Source organism: Danio rerio, chromosome 1 (genome assembly GCF_049306965.1).
Source record: "Danio rerio strain Tuebingen ecotype United States chromosome 1, GRCz12tu, whole genome shotgun sequence".
NCBI lineage: Eukaryota > Metazoa > Chordata > Actinopteri > Cypriniformes > Danionidae > Danio > Danio rerio.
This window is the reverse complement of record NC_133176.1, coordinates 51,219,340-51,240,724: the sequence shown is the minus strand read 5'-3', so window position 1 is coordinate 51,240,724 and position 21,385 is coordinate 51,219,340. Positions and strand designations below refer to the sequence as shown.

The window sequence follows — 21,385 nt, the reverse complement described above, 5'->3', positions numbered from 1 at the left end:
AAGTGTCGCTATAACAATATTTCTTCAACTCAATTTCAACTTTTTTTTTTATCTTATTTAAATCTCAATGAACACTTGAAGTCAACTAATAACTACATTATTTAAGGGCATTCCTTATGACATGGAAAGGATCAAACTTATGACTCCTTTTTGATATTATGATATTTTCTTTGAAATCTAAATGTAGATTTTCCTGCCAGGGTTGCTCACCAGGGTTACAATCCCTCACCTGAACTTGCCGTGAGTGGCAGAGAAAATGAAAGCACATAAGCAGCAGCAAGGAAAAATCAGATGCTCAAAACATAATCTTAAAAATAATGACATATTTTAAAAATTATAACTGAGTTTTGTGGTACAATGAGAATGAAGCATTTATTACATCCCATAATTATCCATATAATTAACAATATAAAACAATATAAATATAATTTGTACATTTTTCTTTGAAAAAATATCTTTTTAAAGCAAATTTCGTTTGGTACCATATTTGTCTTAAATTAAATGTATCTTTTGTTGGTCAGTTATCAATAAACAACATTAATGAATAACATTTGAGGTGAAGCACTTCAAAACAAGTCTGCTAAATGCGCCAAAACAAAAATTGCAGTAAGTTTAAGTTGGTTTGTTAAATAACATAATAATCTCGTCTAAATAAAATTAAAGTGAAATATTCAGTATCAGAGAAGCCAATATTAAACTGTTTTCATAATTAATGACAAATTTGAATAAGCAGGAAATGCTTTTGCAAAGTATTCGCAGCACTAAACATGTTCCCAGATTACCTCGGAAGAACAAACTTTGTTGGAAGGATGAGAGAACTCAGAAACTTGTTGTGAGAATGAAGATGTCTGCATATTTGTGCCAGTCTGTCAGATAAAATTACTTAAAACACTTTAATATTTTAGAAAAGATAGTTAAAGTTTGCATAAACAATGATTGATCTTATCCTATTTTTTGATTAAGTGACCTGCGCATTAATGGCAGCAACCACTGATATAACAAAAAATTATGTGCTCCTATTGCACAGTATACACACATGTCAAACTCATTGTGAAGAACAGAAAAAACATTAAACATTTCTGCGATGGTGTCGTGAGGCGTCGCAGGCATGGTATCATTTTTCGTGAACTATGCCATATTACACAAAAAGAAACAATAGAATTCTTAAGAGAATTTTTAGGAATCTAGTGTATTCATAACTGTTTTTCTTAAATTAGAAAATCAGAAGAAAATGTCCGTTAAGAATCTGGCCCCAGGAGTTGATAAACTAACACATCCGCATCCAGTCAAAAGATCTCACCCCCACACCTTCTGCTTCAGTAGGTGTCAACAGCGCTACAGGTCAGCCTATAAATGAACTCCCATCTGGATCTTTTTGGACAAATATTGACCCAGGTTACCCTTGGTATTAACATGCATTTTCAGTGATCCGATAACAAGTGGTCAGTCAAGATGTATTACTGTTTTCACTCATTAACATGCGTTCAAATGCATCTCTTGGGAGCTCTTGTTCAAATTTTATCGAGACTATCATATTTAATCACACTCTGCATCCATTTTTTTTTGCAGGAGAGGTCAGTGAATTGCATGACTACTACTGAATGATTGAATCCATGTTACATGGCTAATGAGAGAGCAGGAGGGCAAGCCAATGGAAGAAAAAAAAAGATTTGGATGGAAAGTAGAGTTTTGATCTTAAAGCAATAATATCCTGCTGCAGACCAGCAGACCCACACACATTTGAGCACACAATCTGGCACACGCTATCTAGGCAGGGGCAAACCATATATGGTTAATGACGGATCAGTCTTCTTCTATTTTATCTTGTTTAATGACGACTAACTCCTTAGGAGCATTAACGCTATCTACTGAATTTCACAAATACCCAAAACTGAAAATCTGTTTTCGTTTATTTGCTATTTCCAAATCTGTAAGAGTTTCTTTGTTCTGTTGAAGTTATTTTGAAAAATTTTGGAAACTGGTATTGTTTACTATGGTTACTGCTTTTTAACATTCTTCAAATGATCTTCTTTTGTGTTCAACAGAATAAAGAAAAGCATAAAGGTTTGGAAACAATTAAAGGCGAGTACATAGTGAGTAAATAATCATTTTTCTTTGAACTATTCCTTTAAGCAAGTCTTGTTTCACATGTACAGTTGAAACCAGAAGTTTATATACACTGTATAAAAAGGCACATAAAGATTAAAAAAAGGAAGATGGTAATGTGACTAAACTTTTTTCTCTTTTAGGTAAGTTTGGATTGTCAAATCTGTTTCTCTTATGCTTAATAGCAGAATAATGAGAGATATTTTTTTGAGAAATTGTTATAACTTTTTTTGAAAGTCAAGTTTACATACAAGATTATTATGCCTCTGAAAAAGCTCAGATGATGGCGTCAAGGTTTTGGTAGTTTCTGATTGGCTAATTGACAACATTTAAGTTAATTCGAGGCACAAATTACTGTAAAAAAGTATTTAAGGAAAACCTCAAACACACTGCTTCCTTTTGTGACAACATGGGCAAATCAACAAGCCAGAATCAACAAAAAAAGCCAGATAACAATTTGCTAAATTACATTGGGAAAAAAATTTGGAGACATGTCCTGTGGTCTGATGGAACTGTTTGGCCAAACAGACCATGACCCTAAGCATACTGCAAAATTAGTTCAAATGTGCTTTAAGGACAACAGAGTGAAAGTTTTGGAGTGGCCATCACAAAGCCCTGATGTCAATCCTATAGACAATTTGTGGGCAGAGTTGAAAAACTTTGTGCGAGCAAGACAGCCAACAATTCTAACTCAGTTACACCAAAATTCCTTCAGACTATTTTGAGAAGCTTTCGGAAGGATACCCAATACATTTGACCAAAGTTATACAGTTTAAAAGCAATGCTAAAAAATACCAAGGAAATGCGTGTAAACTTTTGACTGTCTAGAATTAATTAAAAAATCTTAAAAAAAAAAAAAAGTATCTTATTATTCTGGCGTTTAGCAAATGTAAATCATTTAGGTAATCCTAACGAACCTAAAATAGTAAACGTTTAGTATGATTTACCATCAGACATTAAAAAAAAAAAAGTTATGTTTTAGAGTGCAAACTACTGATTTCAACTGTACTGTATGTATTTTTGCACCATTATTGGGTATGTCTTTGTGAATGAATCATTATTGTAAACGATTCACAGAGACATTCACAGTATGAATACCTTTGCTTGTTATGTTCTTGAATAAAGATGAACATACAGTATAATTTAATCAAATTATTTAATGTCATAATTTAACTTATTATGTTCTTAAATGTGTGTGGAGTAAATCAAATCAGTTAAGATAATGATTCATTAATTTGCTGGTTTTGTTTTTGATTTAGCTAATGTTGTGGACAAATCATTTGATTCACTGACTTTGCTCTTAAATAAATGAATGAAAAAAAAATAAGTTTAAACAAGTGAATGGAATGAATGTGGAACAGTAACTACAGTTTTGATTGTGATCTGTTTGTTGTTTTGGTCACATATACGGTCAGTAGGTGAAAATCAAGAGTTGTTTTTGTTGCTGTTTGAAAGCATTCAATCATATGAGCGTTTACTCTGTGAAAGCAATCTGAACAAATGTGCTTTTAACTACCTCTGGATCTGCTCGAAAGTGGACAAGCTCAAAATATTGTGCCTGTTTACACCTGCTTTTACTTGTAATGGGGTTGACAATATCAATTTCATAAACCAAAATTAACTGAGGCCAATGATATTGATACTCAAGCATAGATAATCATATCTTTCTATGATGTGAGATCCATTCCTTTGACACCCCGTTTGACATACTGTAGTAAACTCACAGTACTTCTCATAATCATTACATGAACTAATGTTAATAACTACTTTAATTTTGTAGGTACACATACTGTAAAATAAAATGCAATCAAGATGTTTACTTTCATATTTTTACAAAATGATATTTTATGAAATGGCAGATTTTTTTATCCATCTAAATAACATATATTTAAAAAAAAAATTATTAAACTAATACTGAAAGTTGTGGTTTCTGTTTTCATCATATATGATGATTATAGGTTAATCAAGTTATTTCTGAATATCAGAATGATTGCTGAAAGGTCAGGGATTGCTAAAGGGATTGCTGAAGGGTTCGGCTCAGCTGCCAAAACTGACCTCTGTAGACTACAGCGAATAGTCCGGACCACTGAACTTATCACTGGCACTACCCTTTCTACACTTCAAGAACTGTACTCTTCCGGAGTGAGTAAAAGGGCTCGCAAAATCACTCTGGACACCTCGCACCCAGCACACTACCTGTTTGAACTGTTACCGTTGGGTCGGCGCTGCAGAGCACCAAGCACAAAAACAGCCAGGCACAGGAAAAGTTTCTTTTCCCTAGGCAATCTACCTTATGAACAGTTAAAAATCCCCCAACTGTGGAATAAATATGTGCAATACTTTCTCATCTGCACTTGTACACAGCACCTTATTTCAATAAACAATGCAAAACTTTCCACATTCGCATTTATACACAGCACCTTATAACCTGTTTATTTATAACAAATCTGTACATACAATTCAACATCCAGATTACTTGACTAACTGCATCTCTGTTTAATGTTTATCATTTTTTTTTTCATATTTATTTTGTTTTGTCACTTGTCACTTTATGTACACTGGAAGCTTCTGTAGCCAAAACAAATTCCTTGTGTGTATGAAGCACACTTGGCAATAAAACTGATTCTGATTTGGATATATATATATATATATATATATATATATATACATACACACAATTGGGAAATAAGTAGTCAACACGTCATGTATTTTACCTGGAAAAAATATTCTAAAGGATGCAATTGGTATTAAATCCAATTTTGTTAAAAACCCAAACAAAACAAACATAGAAATATAACAAATAAAAAAAAGATCTGAAAAAATCGTATGTGTAATGAAAATGAAATGACAAAAGGAAAAAGTACTGAACTACTGAAACGTATTTAATGCTTTATACAAAAGGCTATTCAAAAGGCTATTCATGCCTCTCATATGGAGAATGAAGTCATATTCATTCCTCGGGTGTGAGTTTTTTCACAGACTTCAACAGAGTGTAAAAATCTTAATGGTTCTGTGGGTCTTGTCTATCAAATCTGATGTTTATTTTGTATTTTCTATTGGATTGAAGTCAGGTGATTGGCTGGGCCATTCTACAGCTTGGTTTTCTTTCTCTGAAAGCATTTGAAAGTCTCCATGGATGTGTTTTGGATCATTGTCTTGCTGAAATGTCCACCCTGGTTTCATCTTCATCATCCTGCTAATGTAGATGTTGGACTGAAGCAGCGAATATTAATTTACAATGAAAAGTGGCAGAGGGTTGCTGCTGTCTGGGTTTTCACTGCCTTTCTACACCTCCCTTTCTTCATATGTTCAAAACAATTAATATTGACATTAACAATTAATATTGTTTTATTTGCCTTTATGGAATTCATTGGTTGTTACCAACATCTAGTGAAAATTTCAAGTCAACAGCACCTTTACATATATGTTTGAGAAAAAATGGTGACGTGTACAATATTTTATTTCCCCCACTGTACATATATATTTACAGAGAGGAATAGATCGCGACAACAGGTTTTGAGTCTGGTGAAGAATGATTCCAGAAAGCAGGTAAGACAAAAACAGAAGCTAAAAAATTAAACAAACAAGTAAATAACAGGGTGAGAATGTAGTAAAATCTGAAAGCGTGGGATCAGGGTGGGGACAAGTAGGAGCACTCACTCTGATCCCCCGAGCTCTGAGGGTTGTGAAAATTCCAAACTGAACCAAAACTAATTATTTCAATTGGCTTAACTTTTGCAAAGAAAATTCGGCATATGCATCAAACAGCAGAAATAAAAACAAAAATCTGAAAACGTGGTAAAAATCAGCCAAGGGCTTTTCTTTTTCTGGATTGCTTTTTAAAACCCTGTCAGTTGGGTTTAGGGAAAGGGGTGGGCGGGTCAATTGGTGCTTTTTTAACACTATTGGTTGGGTTTAGGGAAGGGGAGAGGTGGGGGCATCGGTCGGTTGGTCAGTCAGTCGACAGCGGCCTCTGGAACAGCAGGCGTGAATGGCACTCGAGAGGGAAATTTGAGATCTGAAAAAGTGCACACAGCACCCTCTGGTGGATTCATAAAAACAAAAACTCAAAAAAACTATGCATTTTTATCTCAAAATTACAACTTTACATTTCACAATTTTATTTCTGAGAATAACAAAATATAAGTTTTAGCAATTTTACCTTGATATTGGATTACAAACATGCAATTATGAGAAACATAGTCTAAATTAAGAGATGTGAATTCACAGTTTTCAGTACAAAAGACTGAAATTTGAGTTATTAATTTGCATTAACCTTCTAAAATTCTGAGACAAAATTACAAAATCATCTTTTTTTTTTTGTTTTGCAAGACCCAGAAAACCATACAGAAGCTTCAAGAGAAAGAATCTCCAAAGCGAACAAAAAAACACTATAAAAGATGGTCATACTCTTTAGAAACAGGAAACCAAGTTTGTTCTGCATCATCAAGTATACTACAAAGAAACCAGAGAAGTGCATTTTGAAAGGACCATCAAGGTCAAAATAAAAGATAAAAGAAAAAAGAATACAAAAGAATAAATATGGAGAATCTTCTGTTGCACTTCATCAAACAGCTCTAATCCTTAAACATCTCCTAAGAAATTCTGGACTCTTACAGTATATTGTGCCTCGTATTACTAAAACTAGACTATGTTGCTTTATTCCTCATTTGTTCACGCTGCCTTGGATGAAAGCGTCTGCTTAATGTACAAATGTAAACACACAAGGATGCCAGTTCCTCATGAGACTTTCCTTCCATAGACTTGTCCTAGAAATCCTTAAGCCTGAGGGAAATATTGCTTCACCCAGGCCCCGATATGCTGCAGTCAGCGTCTTTGAGGGAGCTACATTGCACTGATGACAGCAATAATGACTAAAATTTGCCACCTGTTTACCAGCGAGGATTGTATATCTGCAGAGATCTTGGCATCCAGGCTCTCGGCATCAAGTCAACCCATCTGGCACAGCGGCTGCTGACTAGTCTCTCTGAAACCTTTCCACTAGCTTATGGATTCTCACATATGTTTTAGAGTATTGGTAGAACTTTGACACGTGTATGCTCAGGAGTTAAAGATGCTATAAACAAAAGGCTGGTTTGGAGAGACGGTTCACATTTTAGCACAGCGTATTTAGAATCGAAACACATTCTACACAGTCTATAAACTGCTCTTTCAAAGAGAAGTTAGATTGTGTAGATATTAGTCAACACAGGCTCATTCTGAAAATGTATCCCCACGGACATTTCTGGAGACCGCAAATTATGTAGCCGGAGGTACGTGTGACAGCATTGAATTTTTTAAGTGAACGCTACGGGGCGGTATAATGTCGTTCCTTTTGGTGCCTACCGGCTACCCACTTACCTCCATGTGGAGGACTTTCCCGCTGCAACCAGTTTGTCTAGTTAGCTCGTCGTGTACGTCAGCAGACTTGAGACGCAGAGAGGAGTTGACGAAGATGACCGGGTTCGAGTCCAGGGAAGAACGGTTCCAAAAATCAGTTGACTAAAATAGAATCCAAAAACTAATATAAATAAGTGAACATCAGGGTGAGAATGTGGTAAAAATCAGACGAGAGCTTTTCTTTTTCTGGATGGCTTTTGTAAACCATCGTTTGGGTTTAGGGAAGTAAATGTGTGGGCGGGTCAATCGGTAAAATTGGTTGAGTTTAGGGAAGGAGGAGGGTGGGTCCGTTGATTGGCAGGTCACCCAGCCAATCATTCTGTCATTCAGTCGGTCGACAACATCCTCAGGTGGGTTTATTCGAGATCAACGGGTGAGAATAGCAATCGTGAGAAACATTTAAGTTACGAAAAAGCACACACAGCTGGTTCTCACGGATTCGCGAAAACAAAAACTTTAAAAATACGTACCTCCCGCAATGTATTTTGCGTGGACGTATGTCCAGAAACATCCATGGGACTACGTTTTCAGAATGAGCCTGGGTTGATTTTAGTACTTCAAAATAACGATGTATGACAAAAAATACAAAGTATGGCAATTTAACGTAAAATTAAGACATTTAATTTATGTTCCTACAATATTTTTAGTGGTTAAATTTTTTAGCATTATTTTACTGTAAATTTACGAATTTTTGTTTACACAGTACTTTCATGCTTCATTGAATCAGTGTTTTCAATTAATATTTTTGACGAATCACTCATCGAGACTTATTTTGCTTTTGAATACATCCATGTTGTAAACAAATCATCTGAGTAAATAACTCAGTGAGTCACTCAAAAACATGGCTGTTTGTTTGGTTCATGAATGAATAATTGTTATGGACTAATCATTTGAAGGAATCATTCATTAAATGATCAAGAAACCCTAAAGTATTTTGTTTTTACATATTTGAGCATCAGTTAAGACAATGTTAGCATCTGTCAGCTCTAATTGTGGGGAAAACTGGATGAGATTTTGCTAATTTTATTTTCAGGGTTTAATATAATTTTTGGGGCGAGATCAAAATCCATGACGTATTGTGACTCTGCAAGTGGACAATATATATATACAATCTAGCATGTCATTCTTACAATTTCTACCTTATAAATATTACATTGCATGAGTGGATGCTTTGTAGACACATTTGGCTCATATATATATATATATATATATATATATATATATATATATATATATATATATATATATATATATATATGTGTGTGTGTGTGTGTGTGTGTGTGTGTGTGTGTGTGTGTGTGTGTGTGTGTGTGTGTGTGTGTATACATACAATACATATAATTTTATTGTTTATCTAAACAAAACATTTGGTTTAATTAATAAATAAATTGTGAAGTTTCTGTACATAATCCAGACTTGCATTTGCCAGAGTAAGAGAAAAAATTGAGTACGAAGTCATCACCACCCCTAACGTAACAGAAATAAGCAGTGAAGACTAAGTAAAACCCATCTATTATAGATCTGGTTTGGCTTTCAATTGCTCCCTCATTCTCCACAGCAATCTGTTGCCGCCTCCTTTTTATTCACCAAAGAACTCCATTAAAAGTGGTTTTTAGCGCACATCTTTTGTGACCAAAAAAAAAGGTACTGTTATTGAGAGTGGCGAATTACAGCTTTTGAAAATATCAATAAACGCCCCACTGGGTCAATACTGACAAGAGAATTATCTGACAAGTACCCAATTAGCTTCGTCTCACTATGCCGTATGTACCTTTGATTGAGGCATAACCATTATGTCATTATACCTCCAAAGAGTGCATGAGTGTTGCAGAAAAGTGATCATAGCTCTGCCTCTATCATTTTAGCATTAGACATAAAAAATGTTACAGCACACGTCCGTACAACCGTGAATCACAAAGTGGTTCAAAAGTGCAGCAAAAGTGGTTCATTTCCGCGATTACAACAGATGACTTGTATTCCACCATCATCCTGAACTGTAAACAGCTTTCACACCAAGCGAATCAATCTCTGACGTCAAACCTGATTTGAGTGTGAAATCGTTCTAAGCCTGCTCTTTGTGCGTCACCTTATTTGGACAGATTTGTGAGAGAAATGCCATGCGTGTTACCTGAGGTCGTCCACGTTTATTACGGTCTTGCTGAGGATGCTTTTTTCTCGTCGTTGCTTCTTGATCTCTATCTTCAGGACTCTGATGTCCTCCAATCTTTCGTTGTAGTGCACCTCGCCCTTGTTCAAGATGGACTGCTGGATTTTGACCTTTTCATACAGTAGCGCCAGCGAATCATTTCTTTTCACCAACTGTGTCCCCAGGAGATCACGCTCACTTATTACCTTGATGATAAACACATACAAAATATGTTCAGTAAACAGCCAAGTGGAAATTGAAAGGCAACATACAAACAAAATGTAATGGTTGATTCAAAGTCTCTCTAAACCTCTTCTCTCTAAAGCCTGGTTTGCTCTGATTGGTCATCATAGTCTGTTGCGATTGGTCTACTAATCTGAATTTTAGCTCCAGAGGTTTCATTAGTAGTTCCCAGTGTGCATCTTGATGTCAAACGACATTAAATACAAATCTATGTCAACTTACTAACATATTGTTAAAACAACATCAAATTACCATTTAACAATTGTGTTAAAAAAGTCAAAACTTGATTACAGAGCTGTCCCTGATGCCAATGTTAGGTTTTAATTTGGTGTCGTTTTAACATCATGGTAGTTTACATGCATTGTAGACCTGTACAATCTAGTGTAAATTTGAAAGCTTTCAGATAAATAAAACTTTTCTTATGTCATAAAAATGTTTATGTTGTTGTTTTGGTGGTAAAAATGGAATCAATGTGTGGATGTCAAATGGATGTCAACTTTTGACTTTTGACATCAAATCGATTTGCATTTTTGATTCGTTTTTATTATCAAGGTCAATTTGATGACATTTTGACATCAACATAGCAATGATACCATCAATTTTTATCATGTATCTTCTTCTTCTTCTTTGGCCTTAGTCGGCTGCGGGGTCGGCTCTTTGGAACAAGTCCTCCATTTAGACTTGTCCATATGATAACGACTTTTTTACACATTCCGGCCGGCCTGTCATCTTCATACACTACGGACAATTTAGCCTACCCAATTTACCTGCAGCATGTCTTTGGACTGTGGGGGAAACCGGAGGAAACCCACACGAACGCAGAGAGAACAAGCAAACTCCTCACAGAAATGAAAATTGAGCCGAGGTTCAAACCAGCGACCCAGCGACCTTCTTGCTGTGAGGTGACAGCACTACCTCCTGCGCCACTGCTTCGCCCCAGTTTTCAAAATGTATATTTGAGACAAATGATTTGAAATAACGATTCATTAACTTCTTTTCATTCATTCATTCATTTCCATTCATTGCTTCTTTTATTTTTGCACTTCTCTTCTCATCTTTCACTCACAGAAAATTAACAATTAGAAGGGCGTGGCTAAGCATCTATTGCATAGGTCGTCAAACTGACATCATCAGAGAAGGACTGCCATTCCAGAGCAGAAAAAGATGATCAGATTTTAAATAAAATTTAAAAAAAACTGTTTATCGTTCACTTTAATACAAAGAATGCGTGCTAGCAAAACAAGCATTGTCCATTTTAATTTCATGCAGACAGAAATTTTAATTTATTTTTCGTATTTATATTAAACAAACTGTTCCAGGCCTCAGCTACAGTCAACTCAGGGACAAAGTAGAGCTCATTTGACCAACTCAAATCAATTAATTCAAGTTTACTTCTATAGCGCTTTCCACAATAATGATCGTTCCAATGCAGCTTCACAAAGAGTTCAAATCATTACATTACAGTAAAATTTAAAAAAATGTTAAGTTGTGTATAAGGGATGGCAGCATACAAACATAACCTGCAGTTATAGAGTATATAGTGTTCTACCGAAAGAAATAATGTGTACATGTTTATTTGAATGTTTACCATATGGAAATTATGGAAAATCTGTTACAAAACATATACGTTTGTGCAGGAAGTAAGTCTGAAACTACTGACGACTCATTTTAGACTTTATTCTGGGGGACAATCACTCGATTTACAATTACAAATTACAAACAGATATATTCAACATGGGCTCAATCTGAAAAGTAGCCTTATATACATTTCTGGAGATGGCGAATTATGTAGCCAGAGCTATGTATGGCTGCATTTCATCTTTAAAATGAATGCTACGGGGTGATATGACCCCTAGCTGACTCCGTATGGACGGCTTTTCAGCTGTTACAGGTATGTCTGGTAGCTTGACATGTATGTCGCCGGACTTGAGACACAGAGCAGAGTTGACCGCAGAAATACGATTCATGTTCAGTGAAGAACGATACCAGAAAGCAGGTAAGACAAAAACAAAAGCTAAAAAATTCAATGTACAAGTAAATAACAGGGTTAGAATGTGGTAAAATTTGAAAATGTGGTAAAAATAGGGGGCTTCTCTTTTTTAGGGTTGCTTTATAAAACACCATTGGTTGGGTTTAAGGAAGGGTTTGGGGGGGGGTGGGGATCGGTCATTTGGACAGTAAGTCAGTTAGTCAGTGAATGTCCTCTGGTGGGTTAACATGAGGACAGAAGGCACGAATGGCACTCGTGTGAGAAGATTTGAAATCTGAAAAAGCATACACAGCGGCCTCTGGTCGATTTGAGAAAACAAAAACTGCAAAAAAAAAAAAAAAATTAAAAACATATTGCTTCACTAATGTTGGTTTTCTTTGAAACTTTTAAAAAATCTGTTTTTATATTGTGTGAGAAAAACCATCAGAAGTTTTTTCACCTCGGACTGAGGAAAGACGATATATTAGAGTAAGAAAAGGCGGACCGGCGTTTATGTTCTTTGCAAAAGATTTGATGACTCAGCAATGCAGCTCTTTTCAGGATAATAGCCAAAAAACATCACGCAGCATAACAAATGTGGCGAAGGTTTGGGGAAATGGTTTATAAACAAGTTTTACAGCCTTTGTTACTTTAATTTGAAGAAAAGTCAGGGAGACAAATAGTTTTGCAATAAACAATTGTGTCATTTCTTCATCTGCCGTAAAAACACTATAAATAATACTATTCACATTAGGTACATTTGTGCCTTTTTCCGCCTACATTACCATTAAACTACTTTACATCCAATAAATGTACATCTATATCAGTATTATATGCTATATGTACAGGTTTGTTTGCATCACACATAGTGGAGAATCCAGCTTAAAGAGATCAAGGATGAAGTTTTAGGAATACAGCATATGTGTGGACAGTCAAAAGAGTGTAAAACTAGTGTCAGCAAAGGCAGTTTAGACAGAATGGCCTTTGAATTGATTGACCTTTACCAAAGATGTCAATGTCAGCATTATACAGCAGCAGATATTAACACTGCATTCAATTTATAATCTTTATAGTGACCCAATTAACTTACCAAAGACAGATACTGTAAGAAATGCTCTTGAAGAATGTGTTAAATGTATTACTTTAGACTAAAAAACTGCAAACTTGTATGCATCTTCAATTGTTAATTGAATCAAGCTACATTTAACGCTATATACATGCAAATCTAAGTCTAAGATACTCAAGATTGGGGGGAAAAATGCTGTAATTATGCTGGTTTTGTGCAGGTCCAAATATTAACACTCGCCAAGCGCCAAATGGCAGTAAATATCTGTGCTGGAAAATGTGTTTGAACATCATTTCTTGCCAGTTGGATAGTAGATGATATTCTGAAAGTGCCCGAGAATGCGATATAGCTTAGTGTGATTATCAAGATACAAAGACTGTGTTAATCTGATACTCAACTCTGTGATCTTTTAATGTGAGCCGCTTGTGATAAAAGTGTTTTCAGTATCTCTAAACAACTCACAGTAAATTATTGACACAAACTCCATCTTCTCAACTACTTATATATTTATTGTTTTCATTTAATGGTATGGCTAGTAATATATCCATGAGACCGGTAATCAGGGGCGGACTTAGTTAATAAGACAGAATGATGAAGCCAATTGTGACATGGGGATGGTTAGGAGGCCAGTAGGCAAATTTGGCCAGGATCTTGGGGTCATCTTGGGGTAAATAGGACCTCTTGGGATTTTAATAACCACAGAGGTTTAACATCTCATCCGAAAGATACTGAGTAGTAAAAATTCCCCAACAGTATACTGGTTGTCAATGACTGCAGGTTGTGTGCCCCCTGCTGGCCTCAATAACACCACTTCCGGCAGCAACCTAGCTTTCTTATGTGGTCTCCCATACAGGTGCTGACCAAGCACAGCCCTGCTTAGCTTCAGTGGGCAAACATGTGAGAGTTGCAGAGAGCTAGCTGTTAGCTATTTTAAAATTTAATGCTAGGGCCCCATACCTGGAATTGCTTAGTGCCCCCAAATGACTAAAGGGCGTCACACCCAGGATGCGCCATTTAGCGGTGCGATGCGATGCACACATGCCAGTTTAAAGTATCGCACACCAGACAGGCACATTCACATGCTATTTAAAATGAAACTAATCAGATGGAGCTCTGTGCCACGGCAGAAATATGAACAGTGTCCTGAGTCGTGGCTGGGCGCCGCAGACAGCCGCCGACTTGCGACGCCGGTGTGTGTACCCTGATAGAAACCTATGTTTAGAGTTCTAAAATGTATGGCGCTGCGTGGTGCAATGCTGCGCGTCGCCGAGCGGCGTTTTTGGTGTGTGACCCCTTTAAGTCCACCCCTGCCAGTAATCCATAATATTACTACTTGACTTCACTGGCTGTTGGCAAGTCTGGCAAAAACATGTTAGTTTTTTTACCCTGGTTGACCTCCATACAATTTTTGGAAAAATTATTTTGATTTACAAAGTAAAAGTTATTAATAGTATAATGTCATAACAGTTAAAATTTGCTTCATAATTTACATATTTTTTTATAGCTTATAGATTATTACATATATAGTTGGTGTGTTAATATCATGTGAATAGTCATAACTTAAATTAAATTATTATCATTGAATTATTATAGAAATATATTTTAAAAAATTAAATATAATTAAAATATAAATAAATAAACAGTATAATCATTATTAGTATTATTACATGATTATATTAATTTAGTTTTATTTAATATTTAATAATATGATAAAAATAAAAATAAAAATTTATCACAGAAATGGCAACTGGCCCAGCCAGGGCTCAATCTAGTGACCTTCTTCTTGTGAGGCGATCATGCTGCTCACTGTGTCACGTCACTGTGACACCCATCAATCCAGTTATGGAAACATCTATACGCACTCATTCACACTACAGACAATTTAGCCTACCCAATACACCTGTAACGCATGTCTTTGGGCTGTGGGGGAAACCGGAGCACCCGGAGGAAACCCACACGAAAGCAGGGAGAAAATACAAACTCCACACAGAAATGCCACAAGTGGTGCTCGCTGCAGAGCCATTTGGGCGAGCTGAGCTCCAGCGAGGGGGAGCTTGAGCTCCACCTTTTTTGCACGTCTTCTACGAGTGATGTCACTGGGGGTAGGGTTAGGGGTGGGGTTGGTGTACGCATTAAAACAGCTGACAGGAGGCAGAACAAGAGCTCATGCTCCCCCTCGCTGGAGCTCAGCTCTGCTCAAATGGCTCTGCAGCGAGCACCCTCTCAAATGCCAACTGACCCAGCCGAGGCTCGGACCAGTGGCCTTCTTGCTGTGAGGCGACAGAATTACCTACTGCGCCACTGCATCACCCATTATAACATTATTCTACATTATATTATAGCAACACGATGGCTCAGTGGTTAGCACTGTCGCTTTACAGCAAGAAGATCGCTGGTTCGAGTCCTGACAGGGTCAGTTGGCGTTTCTGTGTGGAGTTTGCATGTTCTCCCTGTGTTTGCGTGGGTTTTCTCCGGGTGCTCCGGTTTCCCCCATAGTCCAAAGACATGCGCTATAGATGAATTGGGTAAGCTAAAATTGTCATTTGAGTGAATGAGTGTGTATGGGTGTTTCCCTGAGATGGGTTGCAGCTGGAATGGAATCCACTGCGTAAAAAAATATGCTTGCTAAGTTTGTGGTTCATTCTGCTGTGGTGACCCCAGATTAACAAGACAAAAAAAAAAAGAATGAATGAATAATTGGATTGATATATTATACTGATGTAACATTTTTCTTCTACTGAGTTCATGAATTTATCAGAAACCTGACACAATCTTGTCATGTCAATAAAAGGATGACAAATTTATATTTATATCAAAATTATATTTTAACAACTTTCTAAACATAAAATCTGCTACACTACTTTTTTTAAAAGTAACATCAATAAATGATTTTGTCAAAATATTTAATAAAAATCTTCCTAATATATATTTAAAAGTAATACTTAATACATACTCAAAAATCTCCACATTCTTAAGATATTCCACACTTTAAGCCCTCTATAAACTCAAAAAATGAATTTTAAATCATAAAAAAATGAAGATGCATATTCAAGTTGGTGTCTGTACGCATTAAACAGATTCAGACCCAAAAACTGAGCAAATGATTAGTCTGGTGGATCTGGTTAATCAAGTTGGACTGTCAGCTTACTAAGATCAGAAGCTCTAAATGTTTCAAAACGCCAACACCAATTTAGGACTTCCCCAGCGACTCAATTTCCTCTCTGGGTTATAAAAAGAGACTTTGACCCTGGTCCCGCTGGACGTTCTCAGAAGTGAGACTCTAGATGTAATGCCTTTTGAGTGAACCTAGATTACGGTCTCTTTCATCCTCAGAGTAAACAGTGTAGTGGAGCAGGACCTTAAGGACAAGCGAAGAATTCAGCGAATGCTTCCCTCTGTCTGTGTACCTGATCCAGCTCTTTCTTCTGCCGAATTCTCTCAGCATCAGCCTCTGCTATGATCTTCAGCAGCTCCTGCTCCTGCGCCTGTTGTTTCGCAAGCAGCTGCTTCGTCTCTTGGGCCTGAAGCTTCATCTTCTGCAGCTCAGCCTGATGGAATTTTAAAAAATAAATAAATAAAAAAAATTGTATTTAATGTATTTCCAACATTCCTATTCAGATTAAATTTTTTTATGATTCCTAAAAATATTATTAAAAATAAAATTATATAATAAAGTTATAAACATCAAAAAACATACATTTGAGAAATCTTTTCAACAATGAAACCATCTTGACTAAATATTGTCACCAGTAAGCCTATGCAGATCATTGGAGAACTATAATTTATAATTATAATTAATGATAAATGTATTCTAATGCTTTTAATTATTGTTTAATTAACTATAATTTATAATTAATTCAACAATAATTAAAAGCATTAGAATAAATTTATTATTTTTAATTGTATAAACTCTTCTCCCAGAGATGGGTTGCGGCTGGAGGGGCATCTGCTGAGTAAAAACTTGCTGGATGAGTTGGCGGTTCATTCCGCTGTGGCGACCCCGGAATAATAATAGGACTAAGCCAACAAGAAAATGCATGAATGAATGAATGTATAAACTCTCCCATCTAATATTGAAAATTGACATTTAACAACATTGCCTTTTTTTTAAGCTAACTTCTATTCTTTTTAAAATCTGCACACATTTTCACCCAATGATGATAATTGTTTACACATTTATAAAAAAAAAATCACAAAATAATAATGAATCACTTTTCTCTCTTGACATTTAACACAGCATTTTATGTTCTCCCCTTCTCTGGCTTACGGTTTAACTTTTGAATGCATTGTACTGACAAGATAAACAAGTTTGCATTGATGAGGCTTTAGTAAACATTTCACATGCACACAATAGCTGCTCTTTGCGGTGGTTTGCGTAAGGAGGATGGGATATGCTGCTGATTGATGTGTTGTGCGTGTGGTTTAGAAGTGCAGTGTGATTTTCTGAGCAAATCTTGTCCTTCAGCATGGTGGTCTATCTATATCTGCGAGTCTAAAACAACCTGAAGTTCAGGGCTGCTATTTGGCTATTCTGCAGTGTATTTCTCTGCTTGTGTAGACATTCTGGACTCTAGTACAAAAGCAAACAAGGAATAAAAAAGGACTCTAATTACCCTTCTAATAAATGCCCCTGGTTCTATTAAGAGCAATTCATCAGCGCATGTTATTTCAGAGAAAACACTGCTTATTTCTGTGGTCGTTTATCAAAATGTAATCATTTTCTTTTGCCTCTTTTGTTGTTTTGCTGATGTAACCATTCTGGAACGGTTAAGGGGAAATGAGTTCAACCAGTGTTTTCAAAAAAACGTCACTTTTTGTTGCAGTTTTTAGTAAATGTTCACTTTTTAAAACCCACATTATTTCCCTGCAAATACAAACACATTACAAACAAATTGCATCAGCCTAATCTATTATTAAACGGTTGTTCTGACTAATTACATAACGTTTTTCCTTTGAAACTCATTTTGTTTTTTATCTACAAAAATATGTAATATTAAAATTAAAGGTTTTATCTGTATAATATATCGATCCAATAAGTTATTTAAAATAATATTATATAATAATATAATATTATATAATAATAATATTATTATTATAACAAAACAAACAAACAATATATATATATATATACAATAGTCATACAATAAAAATAATAATATAATGAATTAAAATAAAACAAAAGAAAACAAAATAAAATAAAAACATCAAAAAAATTAAATAAAATAAAAAATAATAAATTAAATGAATATTAAAATAAATTATAAAATAAAATAAATAAAAACATGAATAAAATAAAAAAAATGAATAAAAGAAAATAAAATTATTATAAATAAAACTAAACTAAACTAAATAGAAAAAATAAAATAACTAAACATAAATCAAATAAAATAAATTACATTTTGAAATAAAAATAAATATTAAAATAAAATAATCTATTAAAACAAAACAAACAGAAACTAAATCTAAAACATAAAATAAAATAAATAAAAACATCCATAAAATAAAATGAAACAAATGTTAAAGGTAAAATAAAATTTAAAATATATATTAAAATTAAAAAAATATATAAAAAAATAAAATGAATAAAATCATTAACAAAATAAAATAAATATAAATAAATATAAAAAATATATATTAAAATAAAAATTAATAAAATAAAACAAAACAAATAATTAATAAAATAATATAACATTTTATAAAAAACAATAAAATAAAATAAAAATAAAAAAGTAATAAAATAAAATAGAAGCATAAAAGTTGTATTGCACAAAATCACTTATTTTATTTGTTTCTATTAAGTAGTGAGTAAATAAGTAGTCCAAAAAAAATAATAATAATAATCTCGAATTTATAGTCATATTATTGGCACAACTTGACGCCAGCTTTAATGCATTAATATTGATCCAATACTGTCTGACTTTGAGAAACAGGAGGTCTGTAATTTAAATCAGCTTTTCATTTAGACTTAAGCATGTGTTCACGTTCATTTTTAAAGAGCTTATTAAAATGACTAAATTAATCCAGCCAGGAGCAGTGGGGGGTTGCTCTTTTGTTCCTCCAATATGGTTGTTTACTTAATTTTAATAACATAATAGGTGCTGACAGATCCATTACCCAGATCCTTTATTTTGACATCAGATTTGCTTTTTTTCCTCTCTCTCTTCCCTGTTCAAAGTCACATAACCTTTGTGTTTATCCTAATATTATGGGCATTTCTGTCTTTCTGAAGATGTGCAAGAGGTCAGAAAGCTGTAGTACGCTCCCTTCAGTGAGAGACTGTAATATTTCATCAAGACATTTGACTTCAAAATCCATCTCTGTCTCTCGCCTTTCTTTGACACTTATTTGGTCGCCTGCAGCAAATGCGGTGGGGTAAACATATAGGTCTGCCAAGAAAGTAGAAAACAGATGGGAAAAAAGTGTATGGGAAAGATAAAAAGAGACAGAGGGAAGACAGGCGTGAGTGCTTTACACTTCATTTGATACCAGTCTTAACCTTTATCCCCTGAGAGAGGGAGAGGGAGGGGGGGGGGGGGTATCAGAAAACCCAGAGCAACAGCAAATCAGCAAATAAGCAGGCAGATCAGGTGCTCATGTGTCAAATCTTTTTTTACTGATAATTTACTGCATATATGTACCTTTTTATACGTCTTCATTAAGTCATCACCTTTTTTCTAATAGGTTAATGGTTTTATTGATCGATTGACTCACTGATCAATTGATTTGCTGATAGATTGAGTCACTGGTCAATTAATTTGTTGGTCGATTGACTCACTGGTCTTTTCATTTGTTGGTCGACTGACTCACTGGCCGATTAATTTCTTGGTTGATTGACTCACTGGTCAAATGATTTGCTGATCGATTGACTCACTGATCGATTGATTTGTTGGTCGATTGACTCACTGGTTGATTGATTTGCTGATCAATTGACTCACTGGTCGATTGATTTGTTGGTCGATTGACTCACTGGTCGATTGATTTGTTGGTCAATTGACTCACTGGTTGATTGATTTGCTGATCAATTGACTCACTGGTCGATTGATTTGTTGGTCGATTGACTCACTGGTCGATTGACTCACTGGTTGATTAATTTGTTGGTCGATTGATTCACTGGTCGATTGATTTGTCGGTCGATTGGTCGGTTAACTGATCTGTTGATTGGTTGGTTAGTTAAATGTTTGATTGGCTCATTGATTGATTTATTGATCGATAAACTCACTGGTTGATTGAATTGTTGGTTGATTGACTCACTGGTCAATTGATTTGATGGTCGATTGGTCATTCAGTTGGTTGATTGATCTGTTGGTTGGTTGGTTGGTTGGTTGGTTGGTTTGTTAAATGTTTGATTGGCTTACAGGTTGATTGATTGACTCACTGATTGATTTATTGATAGATTGATTCACTGGTCAATTGACTCACTGGTCGACTGATTTGTTGGTCGATTGGTCGGTTGGTTGTTTAATTAATCTGCTGAGCTGGTTAAATGTTTGTTTGGTTCATTGATTGATTGATTAATTGAATTACTGATCAATCTATTGATCGATTGACTCACTGGTCAATTGATTTGTTTGTCATTGACTCACTGGTCGATTGATATGCTAATCGATTGGTCAATCGGTTGACTGATTGATCTGTTGATTGGTTAGTTGGTTAGTTAAATGTTTGTTTGACTCACTGTTTGATTGACTGATTGACTCACTGGTCGATTGATTTGTTGGTCGATTGGTTAGTCAGTTGGTTGATTGATTGGTTGGTTAAATATTCGACTCACTGGTTGGTTGGTTGATTGATTGATTGATTGATTGATTGATTGATTGATTGATTGATTGATTGATTGATTGATCAATGGATTGACTGACTGACTGACTGGTTGATTGATTAATTGCTTGCTTGATTGATTGATTGATTGATTTATTTATTGATTTGATAATTGATTTGATAATTAATTTGTTGGTGGGTTGATTGATTGGTTGGTTGGTTGTCTGGTTGATTGATTGATTGACTCACTGGTTGATTGATTGATTAATTGATTGATTGATTGATTGATTGATTGATTAATTGAATTACTGATCAATCTATTGATCGATTGACTCACTGGTCAATTGATTTGTTTGTCATTGACTCACTGGTTGATTGATATGCTAATCGATTGGTCAATCGGTTGACTGATTGATCTGTTGATTGGTTAGTTGGTTAGTTAAATGTTTGTTTGACTCACTGTTTGATTGACTGATTGACTCACTGGTTGATTGATTTGTTGGTCGATTGGTTAGTCAGTTGGTTGATTGATTGGTTGGTTAAATATTCGACTCACTGGTTGGTTGATTGATTGATTGATTGATTGATTGATTGATTGATTGATTGATTGATTGATTGATTGATTGATTAATTGATTGATTGATCAATGGATTGACTGACTGACTGACTGACTGACTGGTTGATTGATTAATTGCTT

The 21,385-nt window shown here is 35.0% G+C and overlaps 1 protein-coding gene across 1 annotated transcript in view; it reads right to left on the bottom strand.

Annotated features, from left to right (window-relative positions):
* Positions 1-21,385, bottom strand: part of cfap58 (cilia and flagella associated protein 58) — a 184,668-nt gene that overhangs the window by 83,268 nt on the left and 80,015 nt on the right. Inside the window, 2 exon segments of the mRNA NM_001077556.3 lie at positions 9,635-9,858; positions 16,338-16,478. Coding sequence (NP_001071024.3) covers positions 9,635-9,858; positions 16,338-16,478 — 365 coding nt within the window.